This window comes from Nuphar pumila, chromosome 14, assembly GCF_984573655.1.
Source record: "Nuphar pumila chromosome 14, dmNupPumi1.hap1.1, whole genome shotgun sequence".
Classification (NCBI taxonomy): Eukaryota; Viridiplantae; Streptophyta; class Magnoliopsida; order Nymphaeales; family Nymphaeaceae; genus Nuphar; species Nuphar pumila.
The window spans coordinates 3,381,938-3,408,053 of NC_143262.1; the positions used below are offsets into that span (position 1 = coordinate 3,381,938).

Here is a 26,116-nt window from a genome sequence, read left to right on the forward strand (position 1 = left end):
ATTGATGTGCCTGTGGATTACACAGTTGCAGTTGACTGCATCCTTTGGTGCACGGACTAAATTGATTATCGGCTATCCCTATGAACTATAGCGGAAATCGCCTCTGGTAAAGTAATTTAGCGGGCAGCGCCTTCCTTCGAGAAACATGGACATAAAGGTCATTATGCAAATAAACAAAGAAATGTTTGCCATTTGAATTGAGTAGCCACAAAGATTTTATGTAATTTTGACATGTAAATCTAAGTAAGCAATCGTTACTCACTTTTTTTATTGGATTTAGACTTCCCCAGAGTTGACTTTTAGGATTATAATTATGCATGGATACGTACTTGAGTTTGAGTTTGAGAGATCCCATATCTCTCTCTCTCTCTCTCTCTCTCTCTGAGATAACCATCTTTTTTACTTCAGATTTGCAAATGCCTGAATCTCAAACTCATCCGCAACTCTTCCTCTTGGACATGTCAAAACCCCTAGATCCCTCAAACCTAGCTGCCCTCTCTCACGCTTGCCAAGAGCTGGGTTTCTTCCAGATAACCAACCATGGCATACCAATACATCTCCTTGACAAAGTTCACTCCATTTGCAAGCATCCATTTAACCTCCCTTCCCAGACCAAGAAAAAGATTGGACCTTCCTCCACTCTCAAATCCTACACACCTCCTTTCATTGTCTCCCCATTCTTCGAAAGCATTCGCGTTGATGGCCCAGATTTCGGCATCTCAGCTGCGACCTGGTCCACTGTACTCTTTGGTGAATCCCAACCAGAATTATGGTAATAGCAACTTTATGAACATCTTGACAATGGTCACCATTTTTCTAACAATGGTATGCATTTCATTATTTTCACTCATTGTCATTATTATTTTTGACCAAGCAGTGAAACGTTGAAGGAGTATGGGATCAAGATCATGGAGTTAGCTAACAAGACAATCTTGATGTTGCTGAGAAGTCTGGGTGATGGAATTAAGAGGCGCTATGAGTCTGAATTTAGCAGATGCTGCGGGTATCTCAGGATCAACAATTACATTCCACCTAACAGTGAGTCTGAGGGGATTGAAGGGCTGGGGATGCATACTGACATGAGTTGCATCACCATTCTTTGCCAAGATGAAATTGGTGGCCTGAAAGCAAGAACAAAGTGTGGTAATTGGATTGACATAAAGCCATGCAAAGGTACCCTTGTGGTGAACATTGGAGACATGTTCCAAGCTTGGAGCAATAGGAGGTTTAGGGCATCAGAACACAAGGTGGTCTTGAAAGGTTCCAAGAGCAGGCTGTCTTTGGCCTTCTTCTGGTGCTTTGAGGATGAGAAGGTGGTTTGGGCACCTGACGAAATGATAGGAGAAGGGCATCCTAGGGTTTATGCGCCATTCTTCTGCTCGGATTATGTCAAATTCCGAGAGCAAGGAGGTGACAGTGAAGGTTATGACAGAGTTGGAGTAACTGTAGATGATTATGCAAGGATCTAACATCTGGATAAAGTCTGAAATTATTCAATGTGTAGACACTAACCTGGCCAATGTCTGTACCTCTTGCTTCATGCATCTTAACCGTCCTTTGTTGAAGCCCATGATGGACATCTTCTGGATTCTTGGTGGGCATAGCCTCATAGAACCATTTCCCTTGGTCTATAGGCAAAGCAGTCATGCTATGGTTTGGTTTCTAAATGTCATTAACTTTATTTGCATCATGTATACACATTCAATTACAGGTAATTTCGTTACAGAATTTGTAGACTAATGCCAGCAATGCTTAGAATGTATGTATGGTGTGTGTGCGCGTGCACGCCTGTGTAGTTAGAAGAGAAAAAAAAATGGGAAAAAATTTAAATAGAAAAATAATTAGTAGTTTATTTTCTTTTCTTTTTTGGAAAGAAATTAGTAGTGCATTTTGAGACATTCTTTTAAGTATTTTTATGTAACAGAAGAAGAAAAGAGTATGGTCATCCAAAAGGCACAACTGTGATCCAAACCCCTATTTAAAAACAAATAAAACAAGCATTTAAGGTCTTCATTTGGCCATGCAAGTGGCCGAGCTGTTGAAGGAACCAATAACATGAACTTAAACAATGTTGGGGTTTACATGGGACCCGTTATATATCTTCATAGGTTTCTCGAGATACCTAATTACCAACAAGATCTGTTATAGCGTCTATAATTTCCTTCGGTTTAGGTGGTAGTCTAGCAAATAAACATCAACGTGAATGAATTTATTTCCTCTTCAAATGGTGCTTTAGCACAAAGATAAGAAGCGGGCAGACCAAATCCTCCATTACTTGGCCAAAAAAAAGACGTAAAGGGATTTGATCTGGTTGGTGATGGTTTGCTTGAGTCAATGGCAAAGTTAAGTTGGCAACGAAGAAGGCTGTGTCGGGCAGTTCCATAGTGTTTGTTTCCTTTGCCACCCATGGAATGAGGAACTTTGTCCAACTCGAGAAGGATATACCGCCAAGCCAAGCCTAACCTTTTGCACTAATCGAGAAGGGAGAAAGAGAAGGTTTGCTTAAAAAAGTAGACTTTGCTTTTTGTTTCATTTGATCACTAGAATAGCTTGTTGGTCCTAGCCCTTGCAACTATGAACTAGATGAGCACGTTCTTGCTAGGGATCCAATAAATCCAAAGGAATTCCTCATCTACCTGCTCCCGCCTTTCTGGTTGGGGTTCTTTCTTGCTTTTTTTTTTTTGAAAGTCAAACTGGGGTTAGTCATACCCTTACTAGAACAATAAAACAACAGCCGCCCCATATGGCAGAGGGATTCAATCCTGGGCCTTCAGCTTGACACAGGTGTTAGATCATTTTTCAGATCAAATAGTTTCACAATTAACATCATGCTATAAATCCGAATAGGCATTATCATAATAAACATGATTAACAGTCGATCGAAACGAAAACAGAGAACAGACATGTCGATTTTCATATTATACCAAAATCCAAACAAATACAAAGGACCAAACAGATGCATAGAACATAATAAGAACAACAGTAACATGTTAATACTATGTAACATGCTAAGACGTATGAAAATACTTCCCTTAGAGAAGATTCGTCCTCACATACAGTGCAAAAAGAGTCTGGCGTCCTTCCCCAAGGATACAATAGCCTCAGCGATCCGGATCGGTACACTCCGACGGTAGATCGCCCTTCGAAGACAACCTCTCGAAACCGCTGTTGCAGAAAACCCCTTTCTGGGAAACGCATGAGAGAGAGAGAGAGGAGAAACCTTTCATGTTCTGTGAATATATGTGGTAACCCTCTAACCACGCCCTTTTATAACCCCTGAACAGTTACAAAAGACGTGGAAGAGAAGCGTTACCATCCGATCCAATGGATGTGACGATCCAACAGATCGATCCGTTATCCATTCTGCTTTTTCTCTTTATTTTAATCCAAATAAAAAAATAAAAAAATAAATAATGCAAGACAAAAAGATCATTGGACCTATAAAGGATATGGCCCTAAAGGGCTAATTACCCGAATCCGAATCAGCTCGGCACGACACGACGCGGTGGGCGGGCGCATGCGTGTGTGTGTGGTAGTCATCCCACTCCCTTGTTATTTGAAACAAGTGTTAGAATCTCCATGTAGGTTATAAAGCCCACAACTTTCTTGAGATTCTTCAATATGGGACTATTCTACATCATCAAAGTCCAAACACACTCCATAAAGGAGTGGTCCCCAAAGTTTTCTTTATTTGAATTCCCTCCTCTCCTCTTCCTACATCCAACAACAGAATCCTGCTTCCCACATGGGATACCACCTCAGGGGTGGTTTTTCCTTGCTTTGCTATATTTCTTTCTTCCTGCTATTGAGATAATGAAACATGGAAACCTAAAAACAAATGAATTAAAATTCGAGCAAGGGTTAGAAATAGCACAATGATGATGAGTTTTCACCTTTCATTGGTAGCATATTGTGATCTCGGGGAGGAGAAAACTGATTATTTCACTTGGTTCATGTGGCACAAGAAAGCAAACAAACAAGGCCCAATCTTGGATATCGTAACAAGGCTCAAACTAACAAATACTTCACCTGTTATATGATTGTTTGTGAGCTGGCAGTTGCAAGGAGATGCCAATTGTTGCCAGGATCCTGAAATGTATTCCAAACAACCTTGGGATTTGGCATCTCAACACCAAATATGTCTTCCCAATTAGAGCCCTAGGGTACGTTTGATGGCACGTTGTGTAGGACGCCGCGACTGTCCAGGACGTTGTTGCGATGAAACCTTGGATGCAGAAGAGGCGTCCTATTTTGAGCTTGATTTTTTCTCCATTCCCTGTTATGGTGAGAATGGGGACGTGGGGGTCTGTGTAAAAAAAAAAACACTGGGTAGGGGGTATACCTCCGACCTGCTCTCTCTCTCTCTCTCCTGTTGGCCAGGTGTGGCCGACGAGGCCACCGATGACCGACCACAGTTCTCTCTCTCCCCCCTTTTCTTCTTTCTTCCTCTTCTTCGTTTCTCTTTCTCTCTCTCTTCCCCTACTTAATTTTTTTCTTCCTCGTTCTTCTTCTTCTTTGTTTCTTTGATTTCTATTATTTAGGTTTTTTTCTCATTTATTAAGTTTTTTTTAATTAAAGCTTTGAATCAAACTTCTTCAATTAATGCTTTTTATAGTTAATTTGATTAGGGTTTTTTCTTTGATTCTCATTGATTGAGGCTTTGAATTAAATTTCTAAAATTAGGGCCTTTTGTAGTTAATTTGATTAAGGTTTTTTCTTTGTTTTTTATTGATTAGGGTTAAAAAAATTTTTAATTAAGACTTTTTATTGTTAATTTGATTAGAGATTTTCTTGTATTTGATTTGGTTAGGGTTTAAATTAGGGCTTGTTATTTCATTTTACGGTTTTTTCTTATAGTTTAGAGTTTTTTGATTGATTTATTATTTATTATATTATATTTTCAGATTTTATGATTTAATAGAGTTTGATAATTTGATTTTTTATAGTTAATTTTCTTTTATGGTTTGATATTTTTATGATAAACTTTCATAATTAGATGTAATATGACATTGATTAAATCATTCATATAAAAATATCAATTCTTATTTTTTCTCAAATTACTAAAATTGTAAACATTTTTTAGTCTTTAGATCTAATTTGAGATCTATATTTGGGGCTAAAATTTATAATAAACATGTTAAAACACTTATATGGTGGGGCGAATCGAGTTGTATGATCCAAAATGAAGTTATCCGTGTGTATTCATGTTGTCCACATACAACCTAAAACAAACGTTGGACACAAAGAGCACAATTTCTTGCATAGTCAAAACAAATATTAGACTTGATACAATTATTATAGAACGAGTATTATGTCTGATTTGTTCGTTCATTCCGTCCAATTTTGGACAACCATCAAACAAACTCTTAGGGTGTGTTTGATAGTGGGGAAACTTTCCCACTTTTGAGGTAGGGCCCATGCTCCCATCAAACAAGACATAAAGTTTTCCCATAGGCAAATATTGACTCTCCTTCGCATCGGTCTCTAACATCGACTTTGGGTTTTTTCCTTATAAGTGAAGAAGAGGAAGCGAGAGTGGGAAATAACAACTAAAGAGAAGAAGACGGGGAAGGAGGCAAATGGCAAGAGATGAGAAGAAGATAGAGGAGGCAGAATCAAAGAAGAGAAAGGGAGAGTAGGAAATGACATTGGAGCATAAGAGGGAGGAAGAAGAAGGAGGTGGAGGCAGAGGGACAATGTTGGAGGAAGGGCTTTGGGGCTAGCGTCAGTGGATGGAGATGGTAGAGGATCGATTGTAGAGAAGAATGAAAGTTGAATCGCTGGGAAAGATCCCATTTAGGGAGGTTTCTTTGTTAGGTTTTTTTTTAGATCATCAATTTCTCTCTTTGCAATGGCAGTTCTCCTATTCATTTCCCCACATTTTTTTCTTTTACCTTCCTTTGTTTTGTGTTGTACAAGAGATTAAGGAATAATTATATGAATTTTTTATTTGGACCATTTAGATTTAGATCCAAATTCCAAATCCATTACTTAGGTCCCAACACAATTTAAGCTTTTTTTAGTGAAATAGTCATTGTTTGGAATTAGACATATTCGAATCCAATCCATAAAGTGAAGGGTTAGAGTAAATTCTAACTTTTTCATTTTTTGAAATCAAACAAGATAAATTCTTCCACATGCCATTTCCAAGTCTTCTATGAAACACAAGATAAATTCTTTTCGTGATAAAAACTACATAAAGTTTTTAAAAATCATGAAAGGAGAATTTATTTCCAGCAATCAAACACACTCTTAGTGACTTGGGAGAACTAAGATGGTGGTTTTTCTTGGTCATCCCAAAAGTTGGTAGACAGACCATGAAACTAATGAACCACATTGTATTTTACTATTATAAGGACGTTCAAAAGCGAGAAAATGGTAAGAAAAAAAAAAGTAGGAAAGAAAAATGTTAACTTTTTCAACCATTTTAAATGAGAGAAAATTTTTGAAAAAAAGTTTTTCTAAAAAATGTGATTTTTGATAGCAAAAATTAGTCCACTTGGAGAGTGGAAGAATTTTTCAGATTGAAAATTCTTTTTTATTAAGGTAACCTTTCACCCGCAACACATCTCATCCCATAGGCTGCCATAAGAAGAACCTACTAAAAGAATGGTTAACAGAATAATAAACTCGAGATTTTGCTCTCTTGTACACTGAGAGGTCAAGTATTCAATTTATAATCACATCATATAGTTGTCGATGATACACGATTACAAACAACTTAAGATAACCTAAAACAAAGATAAGCATCAATTATCATTTTTAGTAAAACTATAAAAAATGATAATATCGGATTATCATTTTTGATAGTTCTTATCAAACACAATAATTAACAAGTATTGGGTGGATTCATAAGTGTCCTGATTTGGTTTGAATACGTGAAGTGTCATTTGGGTTATCCAAAGAGAGTCTATGACTTCTTGAGGTCTCATTTGGGTTATCGAGAGAGAGTCCACGATTTCTTGTGGTAGTCATAATCGTATTCTTATCATGACTCTGCGAGCTCAACGTGAGGTCAACGATGTTGAGCTTGTCACGAATAAAAATAAACTGCGAAAATGAAAGAAGCTTAGTGAGCCCATCAGCTAGTTGGCCAGAGAAGGCAATGAATTGAACTTGAAGATGACCTTTTTGCACATAGTTCCGGACAAAATGAAAATCATTTTCTGTAAAAACCATTGAAAAAAAATTCTTTTGGGTCAGACCCAGGATGGGTCCAGACTCGACTCGGATCCGAACCGGGTACACGCCTCCCCCTTGTGCTTATTTAGAGCATGAAGAGGGAAGGGGTTTTCATTCAAAAACCTTCCCTCTCTCCCGCAGCTCCCTCACTCTCTCATTGTTTCTCTCTCAGTCCCCCGCCTCTTCTCTCTCCTTGTGCTCTCACCCTCGCTCGATCCTCTCTCCCGCTCTCACCCTCTTTCCGACGGGCAGACCTTTGGTGAGCTCCTGTCTGACGAACCCCCTCACCCGCAACTCTCTCTCTCGTCTGTCAACGCCAACACCGGTGACCTCAGTCCCTCTCGTCGGTCCCCTTCAGGTAACCCCTAACACCCCTCTTCTTCTTCTTTTTCTTTTACTTCTTCATTTTCTTCTTGTTTCTTCTATACTCACGCAGGGGAGGGCTCGACCCTCCCTGTCCTCATTATCTGCAGGGGAGGGCTCAACCCTCCCTGCCTTCTCTATACACAGGGAAGGGGACAAGCCCCTCCCTATTTTCCCCATTTTGCAGCGGAGGGCTCGGCCCTCCCTGCCTTTGCTGTACGCAGGGAGGGGATGAGCCCTCCCTGTTTTCCCTTGTACGTAAGGGAGGGCTCGACCCTCCCTGCTGCCTCATTTTATCCGACAGGTCGGCATGGGCTTACCCCTGTCGCCTGGCTTTTTATCGACAGGGGCAAGCCACTGCCCCCACCTGTTTTCTCAGGTTACGGGGAAGGGGGCTCGGTCCCCTCCCCATTTTGCTTTTTCGCAGAGAAAGGGGGCTGAGACCTCCCCCTGTCTCCTTGTTTCCCTCTTTCACTAAGGAGCTGTCGAGCCCCCTCTCTGTATCCTTATATGGGTTATGAGGAAGGGGCTCGATCTCCTCCATGTTTCTCCTTTTTCGCAAGGGAGGGGTTGAGCCTTCTCCCTGTCTCTCTACTTCCCTTTTTATGCAAAGGGAGGGGCTAAGCCTCTCCCTACTCTTGTTTGGATCTAGGGTCAGATTCAGCTCATCAATCGAGCCATCCCTTCACCTTTGGCCACTGTAGGCAGGGCTGGGCCCGATTCGATTGTCGAGCCCACCTGCCTCTCATGTTTTACCTTTCAAGCTTGTTATACATATTCATGCTTTGCTATTTTGTAGCTTGCACGATAGATCCCGCTTGCGCAAAATGGCCCGATCCCTTCGTTACTTACACACAAAGGCAAGCGCAACCTCGAGACTGCCTAAGGTAGGAAAAAGTTGCGTAATGGACTTTGGACGAACTGAACTAAGTTAAAACACTAAAAATGCAAATTAAACAATTAAATATATATGTATATATATTTAAAATCAAGGATGCACTTTTGTGATCCTTGTCCTCATTACTTTTTGTCATTTACATTTGCCACCGCGCTTTAGTGCACAAACTGATTTCCTTTACGCATTTATTTGGCTTGATACGCGGTTTCATGTATCAAGCATCGCTTTCTGTCATTTACTTTTGCCATCACGCTTTAGTGCAAGGGCTGATTTTCTTTACGCATTTATTTGGCTTGATATGTGGTTTCACGTATCAAGCATCACTTTCTGTCATTTACTTTTGCAGCCACGCTTTAGTGCACAGGTTGATTTCCTTTACACATTTATTTGGCTTGATATGTGATTTCATGTATCAAGCATAGCTTTCTGTCATTTACCTTTGTCGTCGCGCTTTAGAGGATAGGCTATTTGCTTTTATGTATTTACCTGCTTATGTATTTGTTGAGCCAAAGTACAGTTTCATACCTCGTGCATTGCTTTGTGCATTTACTTATTTATGCCTCTATTATTGGCACATTTATGTGGCCGAGGTACGATTTCGTACCTCACACACCGCTTACGCATTCTTGCGTCCAATGCGTGTCTTCGCAGTTTAAGGATTGTCGGCACCTTGCTGTCACATTGCCTTGTACACGAGCTCACATTTTCATGCTAACTTACACATGTGTAAGTTTAAGACTAGAGCGAAATCTATTTTATTTATTTGTTTCAAAATAACACAAGCGATACTTATGTATTCCGGTTTTTAAAAAGGGATTCCTAAAGCAAATTCGTGTTGCCAAATGTGTAGCCTTGATGAGTTGGATTTTGGAAGTCTCTGTCATTGCGAGTTTGCAACCCAGACTCCCAAATCAACATATTTGGGAGAGAGTTTTTTTACTACCTCTATTTGCGTATCCGATACGACTTGCATAACTCCCAGTTTATTGATACAAACATGTGTTTATGTGGGATTCTTTTGAGAAACCCATGTCCTGTTTATTGAACTAGTATCAAGTTATGCGCTGCATACATATACTATGATAAATGGACAAAACATGAGTGACAATCTCATAGCATGCAAATAGCACAAGTGTTGTACATCAGTTTCGAAAAATAAAACTTGTCAAAGGAGTTTTTGTATTACATTGCATCTTTGCGAAACTTTATGTTGGGGTTTCCTTTTTGTGAAACTTATACCCCTTTCATTGTAGCGTACTCATAAGAATGCGGGCCATGTCAGTACCATGATAATTAGATGAGACAATCATGTAACCTCGAATTATGCTAATGGCACAATGCTGTAATCACATAAATAGTTATAACTCGCCTTCACCGGCAAGACACTTGAGTTGACTCAAACAAACCAGAGCATGCAGAATGAGTCTTCAGCTAGATAAAACCTGAAGCGCTTATTCGACATGTTGTTTCCTCTCAAGAGAGAGGATGAGACAATACATAAACTCCGATGGACAGGTTGTTAACAACCACCCCTCGGGCAATGACTCGACATCCTCAGTCATCGGAGTTAGGAGATGGGACTACTAGAGATTATCCTAGAATGTAGATCCCACTGACTTCTGCAGAAGTAGGATGCATCCGTTGTCTACGTATGCCTTTGGAGAATCCTCTTTTGGTTACCGACCGTCCCCTTAGAAGCAGACTCAACTAGCTATAAGGGGCGTATTTGAAAATATATGGCATAATAGACCCTCGAACTAGTCTATGATTCGTGCCTTGCACGTAGCCGCACGCTAGCTAAGTATCAAAATGAAGTTATCATCTTCACCTCTTGTTTACTTTGCACTATTTGTTAATTGTTGCTTATGCTAGTTGTAGCATTTACTTGTGTTGATAAACTGCTTATAGAGTTTCTCACTTATATAAACTGTTGAACATGATAGAATTAAATGCATACACTTAATTTTGTTCTCTATTGTCCTATTTATGCACCTACCAGTTTTTCGTGAGACCGACCCATTTCATGGGCATAGGTGACGATTAGGTTGTGAGATAGGCGATAGCATGATTGCGAGATGGTTTGAGATCCCACTATTTTGTTGTCAGCTTGCATCCTGTACTTTTAGGTTTTTGGCAAGGGTTTTCCTCAAAAAAAACTAAATTATATACAATCAAATCTTATTTGAATGCAATGGCTAATTAAAATGTTTGCAATTTACTTCTATGTGAAAATGTGGATTTTTACGCTAACGTGCCCAAGGTTGTCAACTTGCCTTTTATCTTTCTTATTCAAAGAAAACCGTTTTCATTGATATGTTAAACAAAACTCTTTAAAAAAAAGCTCTGATAAGAAAAGAATTTTCCAGCCTTACAAACTTTTAAGAAAGGTTTATAAGTTTGAAATTTTGGGGTGTTACAATTTCAAAATTTTTTATGCGAGCATGAAAAAACGGATTTGCTATGAGATATAAAGCACCAATATTGTCTCATCAAAGAGTAGGTGGCGAAGAAGGAACAAAGCCAAGTTTAGTTAGAAGAGACTTGAGCCAAAGAAGATCAGACGCGGTGCAGATGAGAGACTTGTACTCAGCTTCAGTGTTGGATCGAGCTACAGTCTGTTGCTTGGGAGAAGACCAAAACCCAAATTAGAGCCCAGGAAAACAGTAAAGCCACTTGTAGACTTGCGGTCATCAAGGTTACCGACCCAATCAGCATCAGAGAAGGCGCTGAGCTGGAGAGAGGAAGATCGCGAGAAAAATCGTCCATGCTGAATGGTGTCCTTGAGAATTTGAAGGATGTGTTTGACAGCAGACCAATAGGTAACCGTGGGTTGATGCATGAACTGACAAACCTTGTTGACTACAAAGGCAATGTCAGGCCTTGTGATGGTGAGGTATTGAAAACCGCCCACGATACTCTGATATAGAGTAGAGTCATAAAAAGAAAAAGCATCATCCTTAGATAGCCGAGTGGTGGAGCTCAGAGGAGTGGAGATCAGCTTCGTATCAGCCATAGACACACGATGGAGTAGATTGAGTGCGTAAGTGTGCTAACATAGGAAAAGACCTGAGGAGGCACAATGAACTTCAATACCCAAAAAATAATGTAGGTGCCTGAGATCTCTAATGGAAAATGCAAGACTGAGATACTGAATCAACTGCTTGATGGCAAGTTTGGAGCTGTCTGTGATGATGATATCATCAACATAAACTAGTAGATAAATAACCAATTCACGATCCAAAAAAATAAATAACAATACATAAAAAAGAGAGATTTGAAATCTGCAGAATTGAAGATAAGAGCTGAGACGCTGGTACCAGGCACACAGAGCCTGTTTGAGACCATACAAGGCTCGATTCAGCTTGCATACATGATTGGAATGAGAACGGTCTTCAAAACCTAGAGGTTGTGCCATATATACATCTTCAGAAAGGAGACAATTTAGAAAGGCATTATTAAAATCCAATTGATGTATCAGCCAATCAGATGAAACCGCAAGAGCAAAAACCATGCGGATGGTAGTAGGTTTCACAACTGGACTAAATTTCTCGAAAAAATCGATGTCTTCTTATTGGTGAAAGCCCTTAGCAATAATGCAAGTTTTGTAGCAAGCTACAGAGTCATCAATATGTCATTTAATCTAAAACACACATTTGAAGCCAATGATATTGTAGTGAGGAAGAGGAGGAACAAGGTGCCAAGTGTGATGAAGTTGGAGGGGATTAAACTCATCTTGCATGGTTGTGCATCACTTGCGGTCTATATTAGCTTGTTTAAACAACATAGGTTCAGGTATGAGTAAAACAGAGCTAAAACAGGCAAGGGAGAGAGGATAACAGCTAGTGGTGAATGCACAAAGTTTAAGAGAGTGGGTCATAAAGAGAGTGATCATGGGGTGGGTATGATCAGACAAGTGATTTATGATGGAATCAGGAAGAGCAGAGGAATAGGGCGGTGGTGAAGAAGAGTTTGGTGGGACAACATCGGGGATGAGACTTAGGGAAGGTGCATGCAAAGCAGGAGAAATGAGAATATTAGGTGGAGCTGGCAGATTGGAAGGAGGCAGTTAAGGTGGATCCAGGGGGTAAGATGACAGTTGGAGAGAAACCCCATTCAGAAAGATTGGGTGAGGGAGTACAAGCAGACATAGAGATGGTTTCGAGAATAGATTTATCAAAGTAAACATGACGAGAAATATATGTATGGTTGTGAGATGAGTCAAAGCAAAGATAACCCTTGTGGCGAGAGGCATAGCTAAGAAAGGTACAAAGAGTAGTCTTGGGTTGAAATTTAGAGGTATGATAGGGTGTTAAAAGTGGGTAGCAGCGGGCACCAAAGACACGTAGATATTGATGGTCGACCAGATTGTGAAAAAGAAGCTCGTAGGGAGACTTACTGTTAAGGACTAGGGTTGGAAGGCAATTAATGATGTAAATTGCAATACGAAAGGCATCTACCCAGAAATAATATGACAAAGAGGAAGTGTGTAACAGACTAAACTTTGTTTGAACGACATGCTGATGTTTGCGCTCAATAAGCCCGTTATGTTCCGAGTATGCAGGCATGAAAACTGTGAAGTATTCCATGGCCTCGTAAAAAAATTTCAAATTCATGACTGATAAATTTGCCTCCATTATCAGATTTAAAAGTGGGGATAGAGAGTTGCAGTTGTTTTTCAGTGACATGCTTGAAAACTTTAAAACACTCAAACGCTTGAGACTTAGTATGCAATGAAAAGAGCCATATGAAACGAGAAAAATCATCCACTATGAGAAGATGAAAGCGAAATCATTCATGTGAAGAGACTAGAGCAGTCCCCCAGACTTCGGCATGAAAAAGTTCAAGTGAAGATGTTGTAGAGGAAAATGAGTATCCAAAAGGAAGCTTGTAGGCTTTGCCAATAAGACAACTTTCACACACCTTTATTTTGTTATTTTTATTAACAGAAATAGCATGACTAGAGTTTAAGTAAGATGCAATTTTCTTATTTGCATGTCCAAGACGTTTGTGCTAAGTATCAAAAGAAGCCATTTTGTTTGCATATGCCGCCACTTGCATATGGGCATCTGATTTATTTGGGTAGAGTCTTGCACTGGATTTTGATCCCTATAAATGAATCTTGCATGTCTGACGGCCCTTGACAAGAAATTCAAAAGGAGTGAATTAAAAAATACAATCATTATTTTCAGTAAATTTGCCTATAGATAAAAGGTTCTTCGTAATAGCAAGAACATTATTTAAATCAAAGGCAGAGCCTTGAGAATTCAGAATAAGATTACCAGTGTGGGAGATATGAAGTACCATTACCCACCATGACTTGTTCACCCCCATGATATTATAATTTTTGGGAGAACTGTTGGTCATCCATGGTAAGATAATTCGTAGCACCAGTGTCAGGATATCAATAGTCATCAGTGGATTGCTGAAGAGACATGGCAGAGAAGGCTTTAAGGATATCTCAGCATGTTTTAGTAGTATGTTCACATTTTCTGTATTATTGACAAGTAACTGCCCCACGACCACCTTGAGGTTGGTATACAGGATTACTATTAGTTGTGTTTGGAGAGGAATTTCTTCCTTGTCCCCTACCACGACTTCGATTAAAACTGTGGCCACGACCTTGACCCCTGAAGGCAGTTTGCTAGGGTTCTGATATTTCAAGAAGCTTGGCAAGAGTTAAAAGCACACATTTTTCTTGATTAAGAAGCAGATCATATAGATTTGTGCAGTTATATGGTACCAAATTAATGGTGACAGAGGTCACAAAGCTTTCGTATTCGAGAGGAAGATTGTTCAAGGTAATTTGAACTAATTCTTTATCTTCTACTGGGTGATTGGAGGTTGCAAGTAAGTTGGCTAAGAATTTTATGCGGTCAAGATAAGACAACATATTCATACTTTTTCTCTTGATAAAAGTCAAGTCTTTCTTCAAAATCATGAGTCTCAAAGGAGATTGAGACCCATATGATTTTTCTAGAACAAACCAGGCTTCACAGGTTGTTTTTGTTCTTATGATTTGATTGAGAACACTTTTAGATACAGTGGCTTTGATCCAGCTGATCAAAGTGAATCTAAATAGGATAATTTGGATTCTCTATCTTACCTCCATTTATCGTGGTAATGAAAAAATCTGGTTAAGGAGATGAGCCATCGACAAACTTGAAAAGATCATGACCGATTCAAGTTGAGATCTCCATAACAACTAGTTGTTCCGATTTAGTTTTATCGAGACAAGGTTGACAATAGCATTCCACTGAATTATAGAGGAGGAAAGAGACTATGAGAAAGCTATTGCAAACTTGTTGATAGCTAACATAATAATAAACTCAAGATTTTGCTCTATTGTACACCGAGAGGTCGAGTATTCAATTTATAATCACATATGTACAGTTGTTGATGATACACGGTTACAAACAACTTAAGATAACTGAAAGCAAAGATAAACATCAATTATCGTTTTTGGTAGAACTATAAAAAATGATAATATCGGATTATCATTTTTTATAGTTCTTATCAAAAATGATAATTAACAAGTATTCAGTGGATTCATAAGTGACCTTATTTGGTCCGAATACGTGAAGTCTCATTTGGGTTATCGAGAGAGAGTCCGCGACTTCTTAAGGTCTCATTTCTGTTAACCAGAGAGAGTCCACGATTTCTTGTGACAGTCATAACCGTATTCTTATCACTTCATCTCATCTTCCTTCCACCCACTACCATTTTCAGGTCTCTCTAAGAGAGGGCTCAACAACACCCCCCCCCTCTCTCTCTCTCTTTGTCTGAGAGGCAGCTGATCAACTCTCCTTTATCTCTATCTCTCATCTTTCTCACATTTTCTATTTTATTTTTCTCATGCAGTACAAACAAGTGTGAAAATTTTTCATTTAAGATATGTTCAGCCTCTCCTTTGAAAACATGATTCAGAATCGCATGGGTCTCAATCACAAACAAATTAGAAAGTAACTTCCATTTGCAAAGGCAAACGAGCACAACTTACCTTTTATATGTTCGTCTGATTATACAAATGAGATTTACTTTCTCATTCAAAAGAGAAAGTGAATCTCATGTGATCCAAGAGAACATTTAGAAAAGTTATCATATCAAAACTTCTGATAGGCAAAATTTTCTTTTCTTGTGCTTGCTTTCAAACGTGCCTCATCTTTTACACCGGAAAAGAGAGAGAGACTCAAAACTTAAAACCATATCTCAAAATTGAAATTCACCCCCATGTTAGGTCCTTGTATGTAAATTACGATAAAAATGTGATAACAAAGACGTGGCGAATCCGGGAGGTAGGGGTGGCAATCGGGTCGGGTTGGCGGGTCAGCATACCTCAACCCGAACCCGACCCGTTTATTAAACGGGTCGGCTGTGGCAAACACGAACCCGACCTGTTTATTAAACGGGTAACCCGACACGACCCGCTTAATAAACTGGTTGGGTCGGGTAAACGGGTTGGCGGGTTAGCGGGTCAGGTTGGCGGGTTTGCGGGTCAGGTTGGCCCGCCCGCCTAACCCGTTTATTAAACGGGTCATCCGGGTTGGCATACCCCTAACACAAACCCGACCCGTTTAATAAACGGTTTAGACAGGTCGCCCCGTTTATTAAACGGGTTCATTTTTGCCCAACCCGAACCCGCCTAAGAGTCGGGTTGGCGGGTCGTGTCAGGTTTTGCCACCCCCTACCGGGAGGGCGCAATCATTTCAGGCGAACCAGCCCTCCAGAGGGTACCCGATTCCCTTATTCGCCCAGACGCGCCCGTGGGCCGTGGCGTGGCGGCAACCACTACCACAAGGCTTTTTAGGTGAAGCAACCTTGCGCGGGTGACGATGTAGAAGGCGCGTTGGAGATTTTTTGCGCCTGCGGTTGAGTGGGTCGTGTATGGATGGGTATGAGGAGATGTGGTGTCCGTTTGTTTTGAGCACTCAGCGACAATGATTTTCTTCAATCTCTCATACGCAACGCAGTTGGACCATGAATTAAATCAGATGAGCAAATAATCGGATTCTTGATATGCTTTGACTAACGGCTGGAAGTTGTTAGGCACTGTTGGAGTAGGAAGCGCTGATGGCCGCAGCCGCTGCGTCTCTTTGTACACCTTTCTGTTCTCCCTGCCCCTTGCTTTCCCACGATAACAGGCTTGTTAAATCGGTCCGTTTCCGTGGTTCCGGGCGACGTAGACATAAGAGGCAGGCTGCTGCTGCTGCTCTGGTGGAAGCTAGGCCCGCACCGATCGTCCCCAGAGGAGGAGGAGCTTCTTCTTCAGGAAAAAGGGAGGATGGAATTAAGTTTGCAGAAAGAGGGGAAGGTCGCTTGGTCAAGGCCAAAGGCAAGGGCAAGGGCCCTAATGAAGAAGATCTTCAGGCGGAGGCCAGGGCGATGGCTCGTGCCGCGAATGCCACAGTTTACAGCTCCGAGCTCTTAGCTCAGAAGTACGGAAGTCGTCCTATCATGGTATCAGCGTTGTAACTCGTTTTTTTTTTTTTCTGTTTTACTTATAGACGATAAGGAATGGTTGGGTTCTTCCATTGGTAGGTCGTGCAGAGGACGTTACAGATCTTGGTAACACTGGGTTCTTTTGCGCTTAAGCTTGTGCTGGACCAGAGGAGCGGCCGGATCGGCAAGAACAACCGGTTGAGGGCGGCAGAGCTGAGGGAAATCTTCACTGGGTTGGGCCCAACCTTTGTCAAAGTGGGGCAGGGCCTGTCCACCAGGCCGGATTTGTGTCCCCCTGAGTACCTTGAGGAGCTTTCGCAACTGCAGGTCCGTGCGTGTCTCCAAACATCCATTTTTGCCATATTCAGGATCAGAAAACTCGTGCTTGTTTAATTGCCCTTCTTCTCGCTGATTCCCGAATGGTTCAGCTTCGATTGTTAGATTACCAAACACATCGACTAGTTTTTTCTATCCTTATTGTCGTTTTCATCGTCCCGCCACTGTAAAAAATTGGGAGCTTTTACCTGCGAACTCTAGCTTTATCCATGAAGATTGATCACTTGTTCTGAACTGAAAGTTGGGCGATGGAAAATCAAATATATCTTAATGGTGTTAAGTTTTCTCACATAAATCACCCATGAACTTCACAAGGGTGGAGGTTAACATTGTTTCGCCATTTTCTTCCATGCAATTCGTGATGTTCTTTTTGATGATTCTGGTGCATTGCGCTTTGAGTTGAAAAAACAGAGGATCCTAGTTGATTCTTTTGGCCTGATGCATCTTTCTTGCACTAGTAATAGCAATGATTTCTTTGGAGACACTGGTGGTATCATGGTGAAAGCACTGAACCATGTTCTTTGGAGTTATAAGAGCTTTGCATATGCCTAAAATTTCTTTTGATGATTGAGCAGGACGCTTTGCCGACTTTTCCAGATGCTGATGCGTTTGCTTGTATCGAGAGAGAGTTGGGACTCCCGCTCGAGTCCATTTTCTCATCCATCTCGCCGTCCCCAATAGCCGCAGCCAGTTTGGGACAAGTTTACAAAGCTCAACTTAGATACTCGGGACAGACTGTTGCTGTTAAGGTGCAAAGGCCCAATATCGAGGAAGCAGTGGGACTGGACTTTCACCTGCTGAGGAACTTGGGTTTTCTTATAAACAAATACGTGGACATTATCAGTAGTGATGTTGTTGCACTTATTGATGAGTTTGCAAGAAGAGTTTATCAGGAGCTCAACTATGTGCAGGTAGATGTGATCATCAGGCAATAAACTCGACTACCATCTTCAGAATTTCAGTGTTTCATAATTCTTGATCATGCTTTATAGTTCAAATTCTCCTATATGATGCGGCACTTCATATGTGGCTCCAGATTTGTTCTATGGCCTGGGGATGCTATTGCATAGTCTGATAGTCATATCTGTGAAAAATAGGTACTTTGTTTTATTAACAAATACCATCATCTAAGATGAAAGCATCTCTGTTGCGCAGGAAGGACAGAATGCACGTAGATTCAAAAAGCTATATGCAGATAAGGCGGGTATACTTGTCCCAGATATTTTCTGGGATTACACCAGTGCAAAGGTGCTGACGATGGATTGGGTGGATGGTGTGAAGCTAAATGAGCAAGAAGCAATTGAAAGGCAAGGACTGAACCTCTTAGATCTAGTGAACACAGGCTTACAATGCAGTCTCAGGCAGCTGCTTGAATATGGATATTTTCATGCAGATCCTCATCCTGGTAACCTTTTGGCAACACCTGAGGGAAAACTTGCTTTTCTCGATTTTGGGATGATGAGTGAGACCCCAGAAGAAGCGAGGTTTGCTATCATTGGCCATGTTGTCCATATGGTCAATCGGGACTATGAAGCTATGGCTCGTGATTATTATGCTTTGGATTTCTTGTCCCCTGATGTAGATGTTTCACCAATTGTGCCTGCGTTGAAGAACTTCTTTGATGATGCTCTGAATTCAACCGTGAGTGAGCTGAATTTTAAAACAATTGTTGATGGCTTAGGAGCTGTTCTTTACCAATACCCTTTTGATGGTAAGTCTTAATGCCCCTTTACAGATACTTGGAAATCAGAAATCATGGTTGCAATCGGTGATTGTTGATTCCTTTTATCTATAGGAATGACTCATAGTTTTAGTTGTTATTCTCATGCTGTTATTTATTTATCTAATACTCGCAGCAGAGCTTGAACCCAAGGTCCCTCAGTTGAACATTGTAACTTTTCTTGGTCCAGCTTTGTAATTTGGTGATCTCATGCTGTTAACTTCTATCCTGGTGTTTTTCTTGAGCATCCAACAAGGAGGCAACTGTGATGGCTGGATGGACAGTTGCAGATGTCAAGCGATCTTGGTTCAGAAATCAGAAGCCATGCTTTCTGAACAGAAGATGAAAAAAGAAAAGACAAAGAAAATAGCCTGCAAGAACTATAGTTGTATATAATAGGAATATCTTCCATTTACCTATACTAAATTTGAAAATTTTCTTTATTCACATATGATGGTTCTCCAATCCATTTTTAGCTATCTCCTGCTTTAGCTGAGAGGCATTCAAAGTGCATATATGATGCCTTTTTTGTTTTTGATTTGTTCCTTTTTAGCAAATATTTTATCAGTAACCTGTTATCTAACCCAGGAAAAAGGGGAGCAATGCCGTCTTTAATTCCTTTGCTTTTAGGCTTTGAGGTGGATACAGCATGATTTAGTGGCCTCTCAGTGAAGATGTTCTTGTTGATGATTGTTTGCATCCAAAACTCTAAAAGGCAAGATAACATATAAAGACCATGATGACTGTTTCTTCCCATACTCCATGTAATTTGGAGAATAATGTCTGCAAGAAAAAAGATGCCTATCTTTTTTTATAGAAGCAACTACAAATCAGTTTTTCAACATTAGTTTTTAGTTTTCCCATTTTTTTCATCTATAAACTGGCTTTCATCTTAAGCATGTGTATTCTATATTCACGGACCGGTTTAGCTGCAACATCAATAACTAGTTGATGGTCAACTGACCAAGCTATTATCTATACCTTAAGAACAAGCTTGCAAAATTTTTGAATATTAGGCTAATTGAATAGCTAAAAGGTTACATCTAGGTTCATCTTATCTTTATGACCTAGAAGAAGAGGTATACAAAGCCCCACATGAAGGAAAGGTTTGTCAATTGAGGGAAAGCTGATAGTGATATGTCGAATGGCTGAAAGCTAGTTAAGAGCCAATAATTTTGAACAAAAATTTGCAATATTCGAGTAGCCTTTTGTCATTCAGTGCCTCACATTCATCTTTGCAATATTTCATTTGACACTACTTAGATTAATATTTTTAATCATTAAACCTCCTTGGGATATGATTCAATTTTAATTTAGCATAGATAAAATTATTTACTGGTTTCCTTATTAATATCCTTTGTAACTGAATTTTTTTTCTGATGTTAAGTTTATTGTTGTTTGTTTTGTGTGATCATTCACAGTTCCAGCATATTATGCATTGATATTGAGGTCATTTACAGTTCTGGAAGGATTAGCCCTTTATGCTGATCCAAATTTTAAGGTGCTGGCTGCGTCATATCCTTATTTTGCTAAGAGGCTTCTCACTGATCCAAATCCGTACTTGAGAGATGCATTAATTGAGTTGCTATTCAAGGATGGTAGATTCAGGCAAGTGTTTGCTCTTTTATTTATGACAGTTTGATTCCTTATGTTGCATGAGGTCTATAAACCATTAAACAATGCCTTTTAGTAAGTCCACATGTGGGTATAGCTGGTGCAAAAATTGTTTAAATTGGTTTTAGACTTTTTATTGCAGGTGGAATAGGCTTGAGAATCTACTTGTGCAGGGGCGCAAGGACAGAGATTTTACTGCAAAAGATGCTTTGCAACCAGTGTTGAAGCTTTTGTTGGGTCCTGATGGTGAAGAGCTTAGAATTTTAGTCACTAAAGAAGCAACACGAGTTGCTGAATCTATTGCCGTTGGGGCAGCATTTGACACATACAACTCTATTCCTGAAGTTATGAGGGCTCTAATTACTAATGGTAGTACAACCAGCCCTTTCCGGATGAGTGAGAATGAGCTAGAAGTAATGCTGGAACTTCGAAATCGAGTGTTCAGAATATGGAGCCTTCTGAGGTCTTCAGATGATTTTGATCCTTCTCTTCTGCAGCCAATTTTACAGGTGAAAAGTGATTTTCATGTTCACTGTTTTCTGTTTCTTTCTAAATGTATGATAGGTAGATTTACATCGTGCATGCATGAGTGCATGTGTTATATTGTGTGTGTGCATGCATGCATGTGCACTTGCTCTTTAGGCAAACTTAACCATGAACTATGGGGTGAACAGATTCTCCAAGAACCTGAAGCTCGTGACCTTGGTAGTCGTGTTGTTGGCGGTGTAACTCAACGTCTAGCTGCACGTTTGCTGCAACAACTTCTTAGTTCTCCAACTACAGTTCCTGCAACTCCATCATAAGAGATGCAAGGTTGGTTGAGCCACAGACGTCTTTGTACAATGGTGTATAAGAAAGTTCCATTGTTCTGTTGGTAGCTGATTCTTTATTCGATAAGGTGGTTTTAGATTGGCAGCGCAGTTGGTCATTTGGTATTCACATGCAAATCAGGTACAAGGAAACTTGGACAAGTTACCTTCCAAAGAACCTTGGATGCCGTTCATCATTAAAATGAACGTAACAAATATCAGCCTGGATGAATGCCCCTTATGTAATGGGCCCCACAAGTCTTTGAAATACCATTCACACTGATCAACGACTGTTACATCCAAAGGTTTTCTCGTACCTCATGATCCATATAAAGGCTGTAAATGCATCGGTGAATCAACTAGTGGGATCCGGATTCAATATTACCCTGTTTCTTCTGAATCCAAAATATGGGCCAAACAAGGATGACTTTTAGCCCTTCTAGCTAAAGTGAGACAAGCCCAAATATCAAAACCAATAAATTGAAGAAACACAGACTCCCTCTTCCATGTGACATCAATGCACCCACAAGAAAGTTTCCTATCATGGACTTTGGACAGCCACTTGATCTTTTTTCCTTGCTTTTCCAGCTTGGCCTAAGCCGTCCAAAATGCTGGTGTTCGATAGGTCTCGAGTCCACTACGAGTTTGTGCTCCTCTGATAAAGAAAATTACCTATCTGCTAATGAAATTCTTGATTTCTTGGTTTTGGAGCTTCTTAGTAGCATGAATGGCCAATAACCAGGAATCCTATGGTCTCTCACATGATACTGGAGATCCTCAATTCAGTGGCTTTTCAATGTTCCTGGTCTATCAGTAATATGTTTGATTTGCAGACAGGCCTAGTCAAGCTATACCCTGTCCTGTCCTGATGGCAGACACCACTCAAATGTATTTTTTTAAAGTGTCCAGGGTGTTCTATCCTCCTCTGTTCCAGGGGGGAGGGCTGAACTCCCCCGGATATGAAAAAGTGTCCCAGTGGAACGCTTTTTCAAAAATGGACCTGCCTGTCCATGCGTCTTTCATTTGTGGTGGCGTGCAGGGGTACATGGGCCCACTTGCTGCATGGACGGCTGCAACGAATCAGTCATTGGCTGGCATTGAATCGATTTTTAAAAGAATTCAGAGAATCGTCCGATTCAGATTTTGAACCCAATCGAGCTGAGTTGCGAACTTTTAACCAGTAGATGACATGTGAGTAAAATATTAATGAAAAATATTTTAAACATTTCTTTAAAAATATTTTAAAAAATAACCCGAATCAGCTCGTTTTGTATGGATTGGGCCGGTTCCCAACGATATTGACAACAATGGTCACAGGCTCACGGCTCGTGGGGATGTCCACAGATCGGATTTGAGTCAGATTCCAAACCAAACCAAACCAAAGCCCAATCTGACGGATTTCCTTTTTGGTAATTCCCATCTGGATTTGGTATGAGCCTTTTCCAACTGATTTCAAAATCAAAATATGAATACAAGTTAGTTAATGACCGATTAGCTAGTTTGAATTCAGTAATGCCCAAATCCGAACTCAAGTGGACCCGTTTAGACTTAGACGACACTTGTCGTCTGTGACGTGTGATCTCCGTTCATCTTAAATTAAACTTTGAAGTAAAGAGTGGGGCCCACTAGTGAAAAAAGATAAAAGTCACTTGACTTGACTCGTGCTGGCAAAGATTCGATCTTTGTTTAGAGAACATGTTGGGTTTTAGCCAGAAATCCTGTTTTTCGATGGTTTCCGGGGTGGATACCCACAAGCCAAACACCACTCGACACTAGACCAAACGAATGGAACATGAGGTGTGTTTAAAGCTTAGCTGCATTCTTGTGATGAGTCGAACTTGAGATAAATTTCTGAGATTTTAGGCTTTCCCACTGGTAATTATGAACTATGAAAATTTCAGGATTTGCTGTAGGATCCAGAGAGAGAGAGAGAGAGAGAGCCGAATCAAAGATATCAACATTACGACATGTTCAACAGCCGTTGAAACCGACAAACAAGACAAAGAACACATAAGCCAAAAATAGACACAAAATACAGATAAAAACCGAGGCGATCAGTCCGGATCCGGGGGAAGCCTTAGCGGAAAGTGGCGTTGAAGATCCGGAAGGCATATGCGTAACGATGCGTATACATCCGCCAAAATATAATTTACTAACTTGTTGAAATTAACCGGGGTCTGCCTGAAAATAGCATTGTTGCGCGACATCCAAACGACCCACCAGGAAGAGAGCACCCAAGTTCTCCAAATGATCCGCCAACTTTTACATCTACGAACTGGCTGGGGTCCCCACAAGAGGTCTACAGCGAAAGACTTCTGGCGCACGGACACGACCGGTTTATTCCAGGTAACCTTAAAGATATCTTGAAAGACCTGACATTCCCAGAATAGGTGCAACGCAGATTCCTCGGCCCTCTCGCAGAGAACACATTTACTCACAATACAGAAACCTATAGACTTGAGGAAGCTATCCGTCTGCACACGATCATGCAAAATAAGCCAAGCAAGGAAGCGCGCTCTCGGAAAACGACCTTTGCCCCAGATATTTCTCATATGGAACCGATTCACACCTACCAGAAGGAGAGAAAGGTAGGTGTCTTTAGTGCGGACGGAGCCATTCGAGGTGATCGCTCTACAAAGGAACTGGCTCTGAGCGACATCGTCGCCCTCACCACCCCACACAGCAGACCAAGCTTGAATCCACGATCTCCGCAGATGCGAAATGGGCGACCTAATTGCGTGCTGACCCCCAAACAAAGACTCCACTGATCCATATTTAGCCTAAAGGAAATTCGCACAAGGGGACCCCGATTGATGTGCAAGCCAACTTTGCTTAACAACCAGAACAATACTTCTTAACCTAGAGTCCGAAATCCCCAAACCCCCTCTATTCTGCGGTAGCCTTATCGTTTCCCAACCCACAAGGTGACGTTTTTTATTGTTACCTTGCCCAGACCAAAGAAACCTGGTCAATACTCTAGAGAGCTTCTTATTGATCCCCACATGCATAAGGAACATAAACATAATAAATTCTGGCATCACATTTAAAACATGTTTGATGAGAGTAAGTCTGCCGACAATCGAAAGGTAGGAGGCTTGCCAAGTCAAAATTTTAGTCTGAACCTTTTGGAAAGTGGCGTTCCAAGCAACTGATGGAATCCATGAGAGCTGAAGCGGCAGACCAAGGTAGGAGAAAAACTTATCCGAAGTGGCACACTGAAAGATCTTCTGCCCAGTGGCCTACATATGCAGAGGAACATTGATCATGGACATGCAACACTTAGCGAGAGGCCCGACATCGATAGGAAGAAGAGGATGATGAGCCTGACTCTTAACATCTGTTCGATGGATTCAACGCCGAACACAATCATATCATCTGCGTAAGTAAGAATATTGCTCTGGAACTCCTGAACTCCTAGTGGCTTAATAAAACCACACCCCACTGCCCTCTTGAGCAAGACTACAATGCCTTCAGAAACGACGTTAAAAAGCAGAGGGGACAAGGGACATCCTCGCCGAATACCACGCCCAACCTTGAACTGCTTACCACAGGCCCCGTTAATCTGAATTTGGGATTGTGCATTAGTGACCAACTCACGCACCCAGCTAGAGAAGCGCCGACCAAATCCAAAGTTCTCCAACATGTGAAAGAGGAAAGGCCAGTGCACCGAGTCATACGCTTTGTGGAAGTCAAGTTTAAGAGTAAAAAATGGCCTCCCACTGGACTTCATAGAGTGAACCACCTCTGTGGCCAAAATAAATGAATGTTGCAGCCGTCTATGGGGAATGAAGGCAAATTGAGCATCTGAAAAGATCTGATTAGCGACAGATCACATCCTAGTAGCCAATACCTTGGCGATGATCCGATAGATTCCCCCTAAGACCGAGATAGGACGGTACCGCGCTATGTCCATCGACGTAGCGTCTTTCGGAATAAGAGATACAATGGCCAGATGATAGATAGATGGTAACCGACTGTTGCGGTGGAACTCAGCGAACATACTCAGAATATCACCCTTAACACACGTCCAAAAGGTGCAATAGAAGTCCACAGGATAACCATCAAAACCAGAGGCTTTCCACCCTGACAAAGCTGTAACTGCCGCAAATATTTTCTCTTTCGAAAAGGGCACTTGCAAAGACTTGGATAACGCATGGTCGATGCAACGAATGAAGTCTGTACCCATCGACCCACCGGCCGAGGGGTTTCTGGCATAAAGCTTGATGGAGAAATCAGTTACCGCTGGTAGAATCTGATCCCCATAGTGGTAAACACCTTCAATGCATATGGAAGGAATGACATGCCTACGATGCCTATGAGAGGCAACAGAGTGAAAAAAGCGAGTATTTCCGTCACCCGCTTTAAGCCAAATAGCACAAGACCGCTGCCTCCACCGGATCTCCTCTTTCATGCGCCACGACCGTAAAAGCAGAGTCAGCTCTGCAGATCTAGCATTCAGGCAGACAATACCTGAGTTCAACATGGAGGCTGAGTCTGAGAGAGACTGGTGGACCGACGACATCTCACGCTCCCAATCCTCTATATGCTGAAATTTACTGATATGCCTTGAGATAAGCCATGATTTAATTGCTCGAGCCAAGCGGCGACACTTAACCACACAACGAGTAGCCGCCCTAGCCGCGGTGCACGAGCCACACCAAGATAGACGGACTACAGACTCAAAATCTGGCTCCGTGATCCACCATTGCTCAAATCTGAATTTGATGTGGCGGGAAAAACCATGCCCCCATCGGATGA

General features: G+C 41.0%; 2 protein-coding genes and 1 pseudogene across 2 annotated transcripts; 2 read left to right on the forward strand and 1 right to left on the reverse strand.

Annotated features, from left to right (window-relative positions):
• The first annotated feature begins 699 nt into the window (after positions 1–699).
• LOC149816091 (gibberellin 20-oxidase-like protein pseudogene) lies at positions 700–1,469 on the forward strand (annotated as a pseudogene).
• Positions 1,470–16,132: 14,663 nt separating this feature from the next.
• Positions 16,133–21,739, forward strand: LOC149816092 (protein ACTIVITY OF BC1 COMPLEX KINASE 3, chloroplastic-like). The gene is made up of 7 exons (XM_089987597.1): positions 16,133–16,897; positions 16,979–17,206; positions 17,791–18,126; positions 18,371–18,926; positions 20,357–20,543; positions 20,692–21,058; positions 21,224–21,739. Exons 1-7 carry the CDS (start codon positions 16,511–16,513, stop codon positions 21,350–21,352), a joined length of 2,190 nt encoding a protein of 729 aa, XP_089843723.1. The 5' UTR covers positions 16,133–16,510; the 3' UTR covers positions 21,353–21,739.
• Positions 21,740–24,620: 2,881 nt separating this feature from the next.
• On the reverse strand, positions 24,621–25,088 carry LOC149816093 (secreted RxLR effector protein 78-like). The gene has a single exon (XM_089988037.1). The coding sequence runs from the start codon at positions 25,086–25,088 to the stop codon at positions 24,621–24,623; it is 468 nt and encodes a 155-aa protein (XP_089844163.1).
• Positions 25,089–26,116: the final 1,028 nt, after the last annotated feature.

Excerpts from the sequence above, each read along its gene's own strand:
- LOC149816092 (XM_089987597.1), top strand. The coding sequence starts at position 16,511 with ATGGCCGCAGCCGCTGCGTCTCTTTGTACACCTTTCTGTTCTCCCTGC. Across the intron at positions 16,898-16,978 it reads ACGGAAGTCGTCCTATCATG|GTCGTGCAGAGGACGTTACA; the intron begins GTATCAGCGTTG and ends TTCCATTGGTAG. Across the intron at positions 20,544-20,691 it reads TTCAAGGATGGTAGATTCAG|GTGGAATAGGCTTGAGAATC; the intron begins GCAAGTGTTTGC and ends TTTTTATTGCAG.
- LOC149816093 (XM_089988037.1), bottom strand. The coding sequence starts at position 25,088 with ATGAAGTCCAGTGGGAGGCCATTTTTTACTCTTAAACTTGACTTCCAC.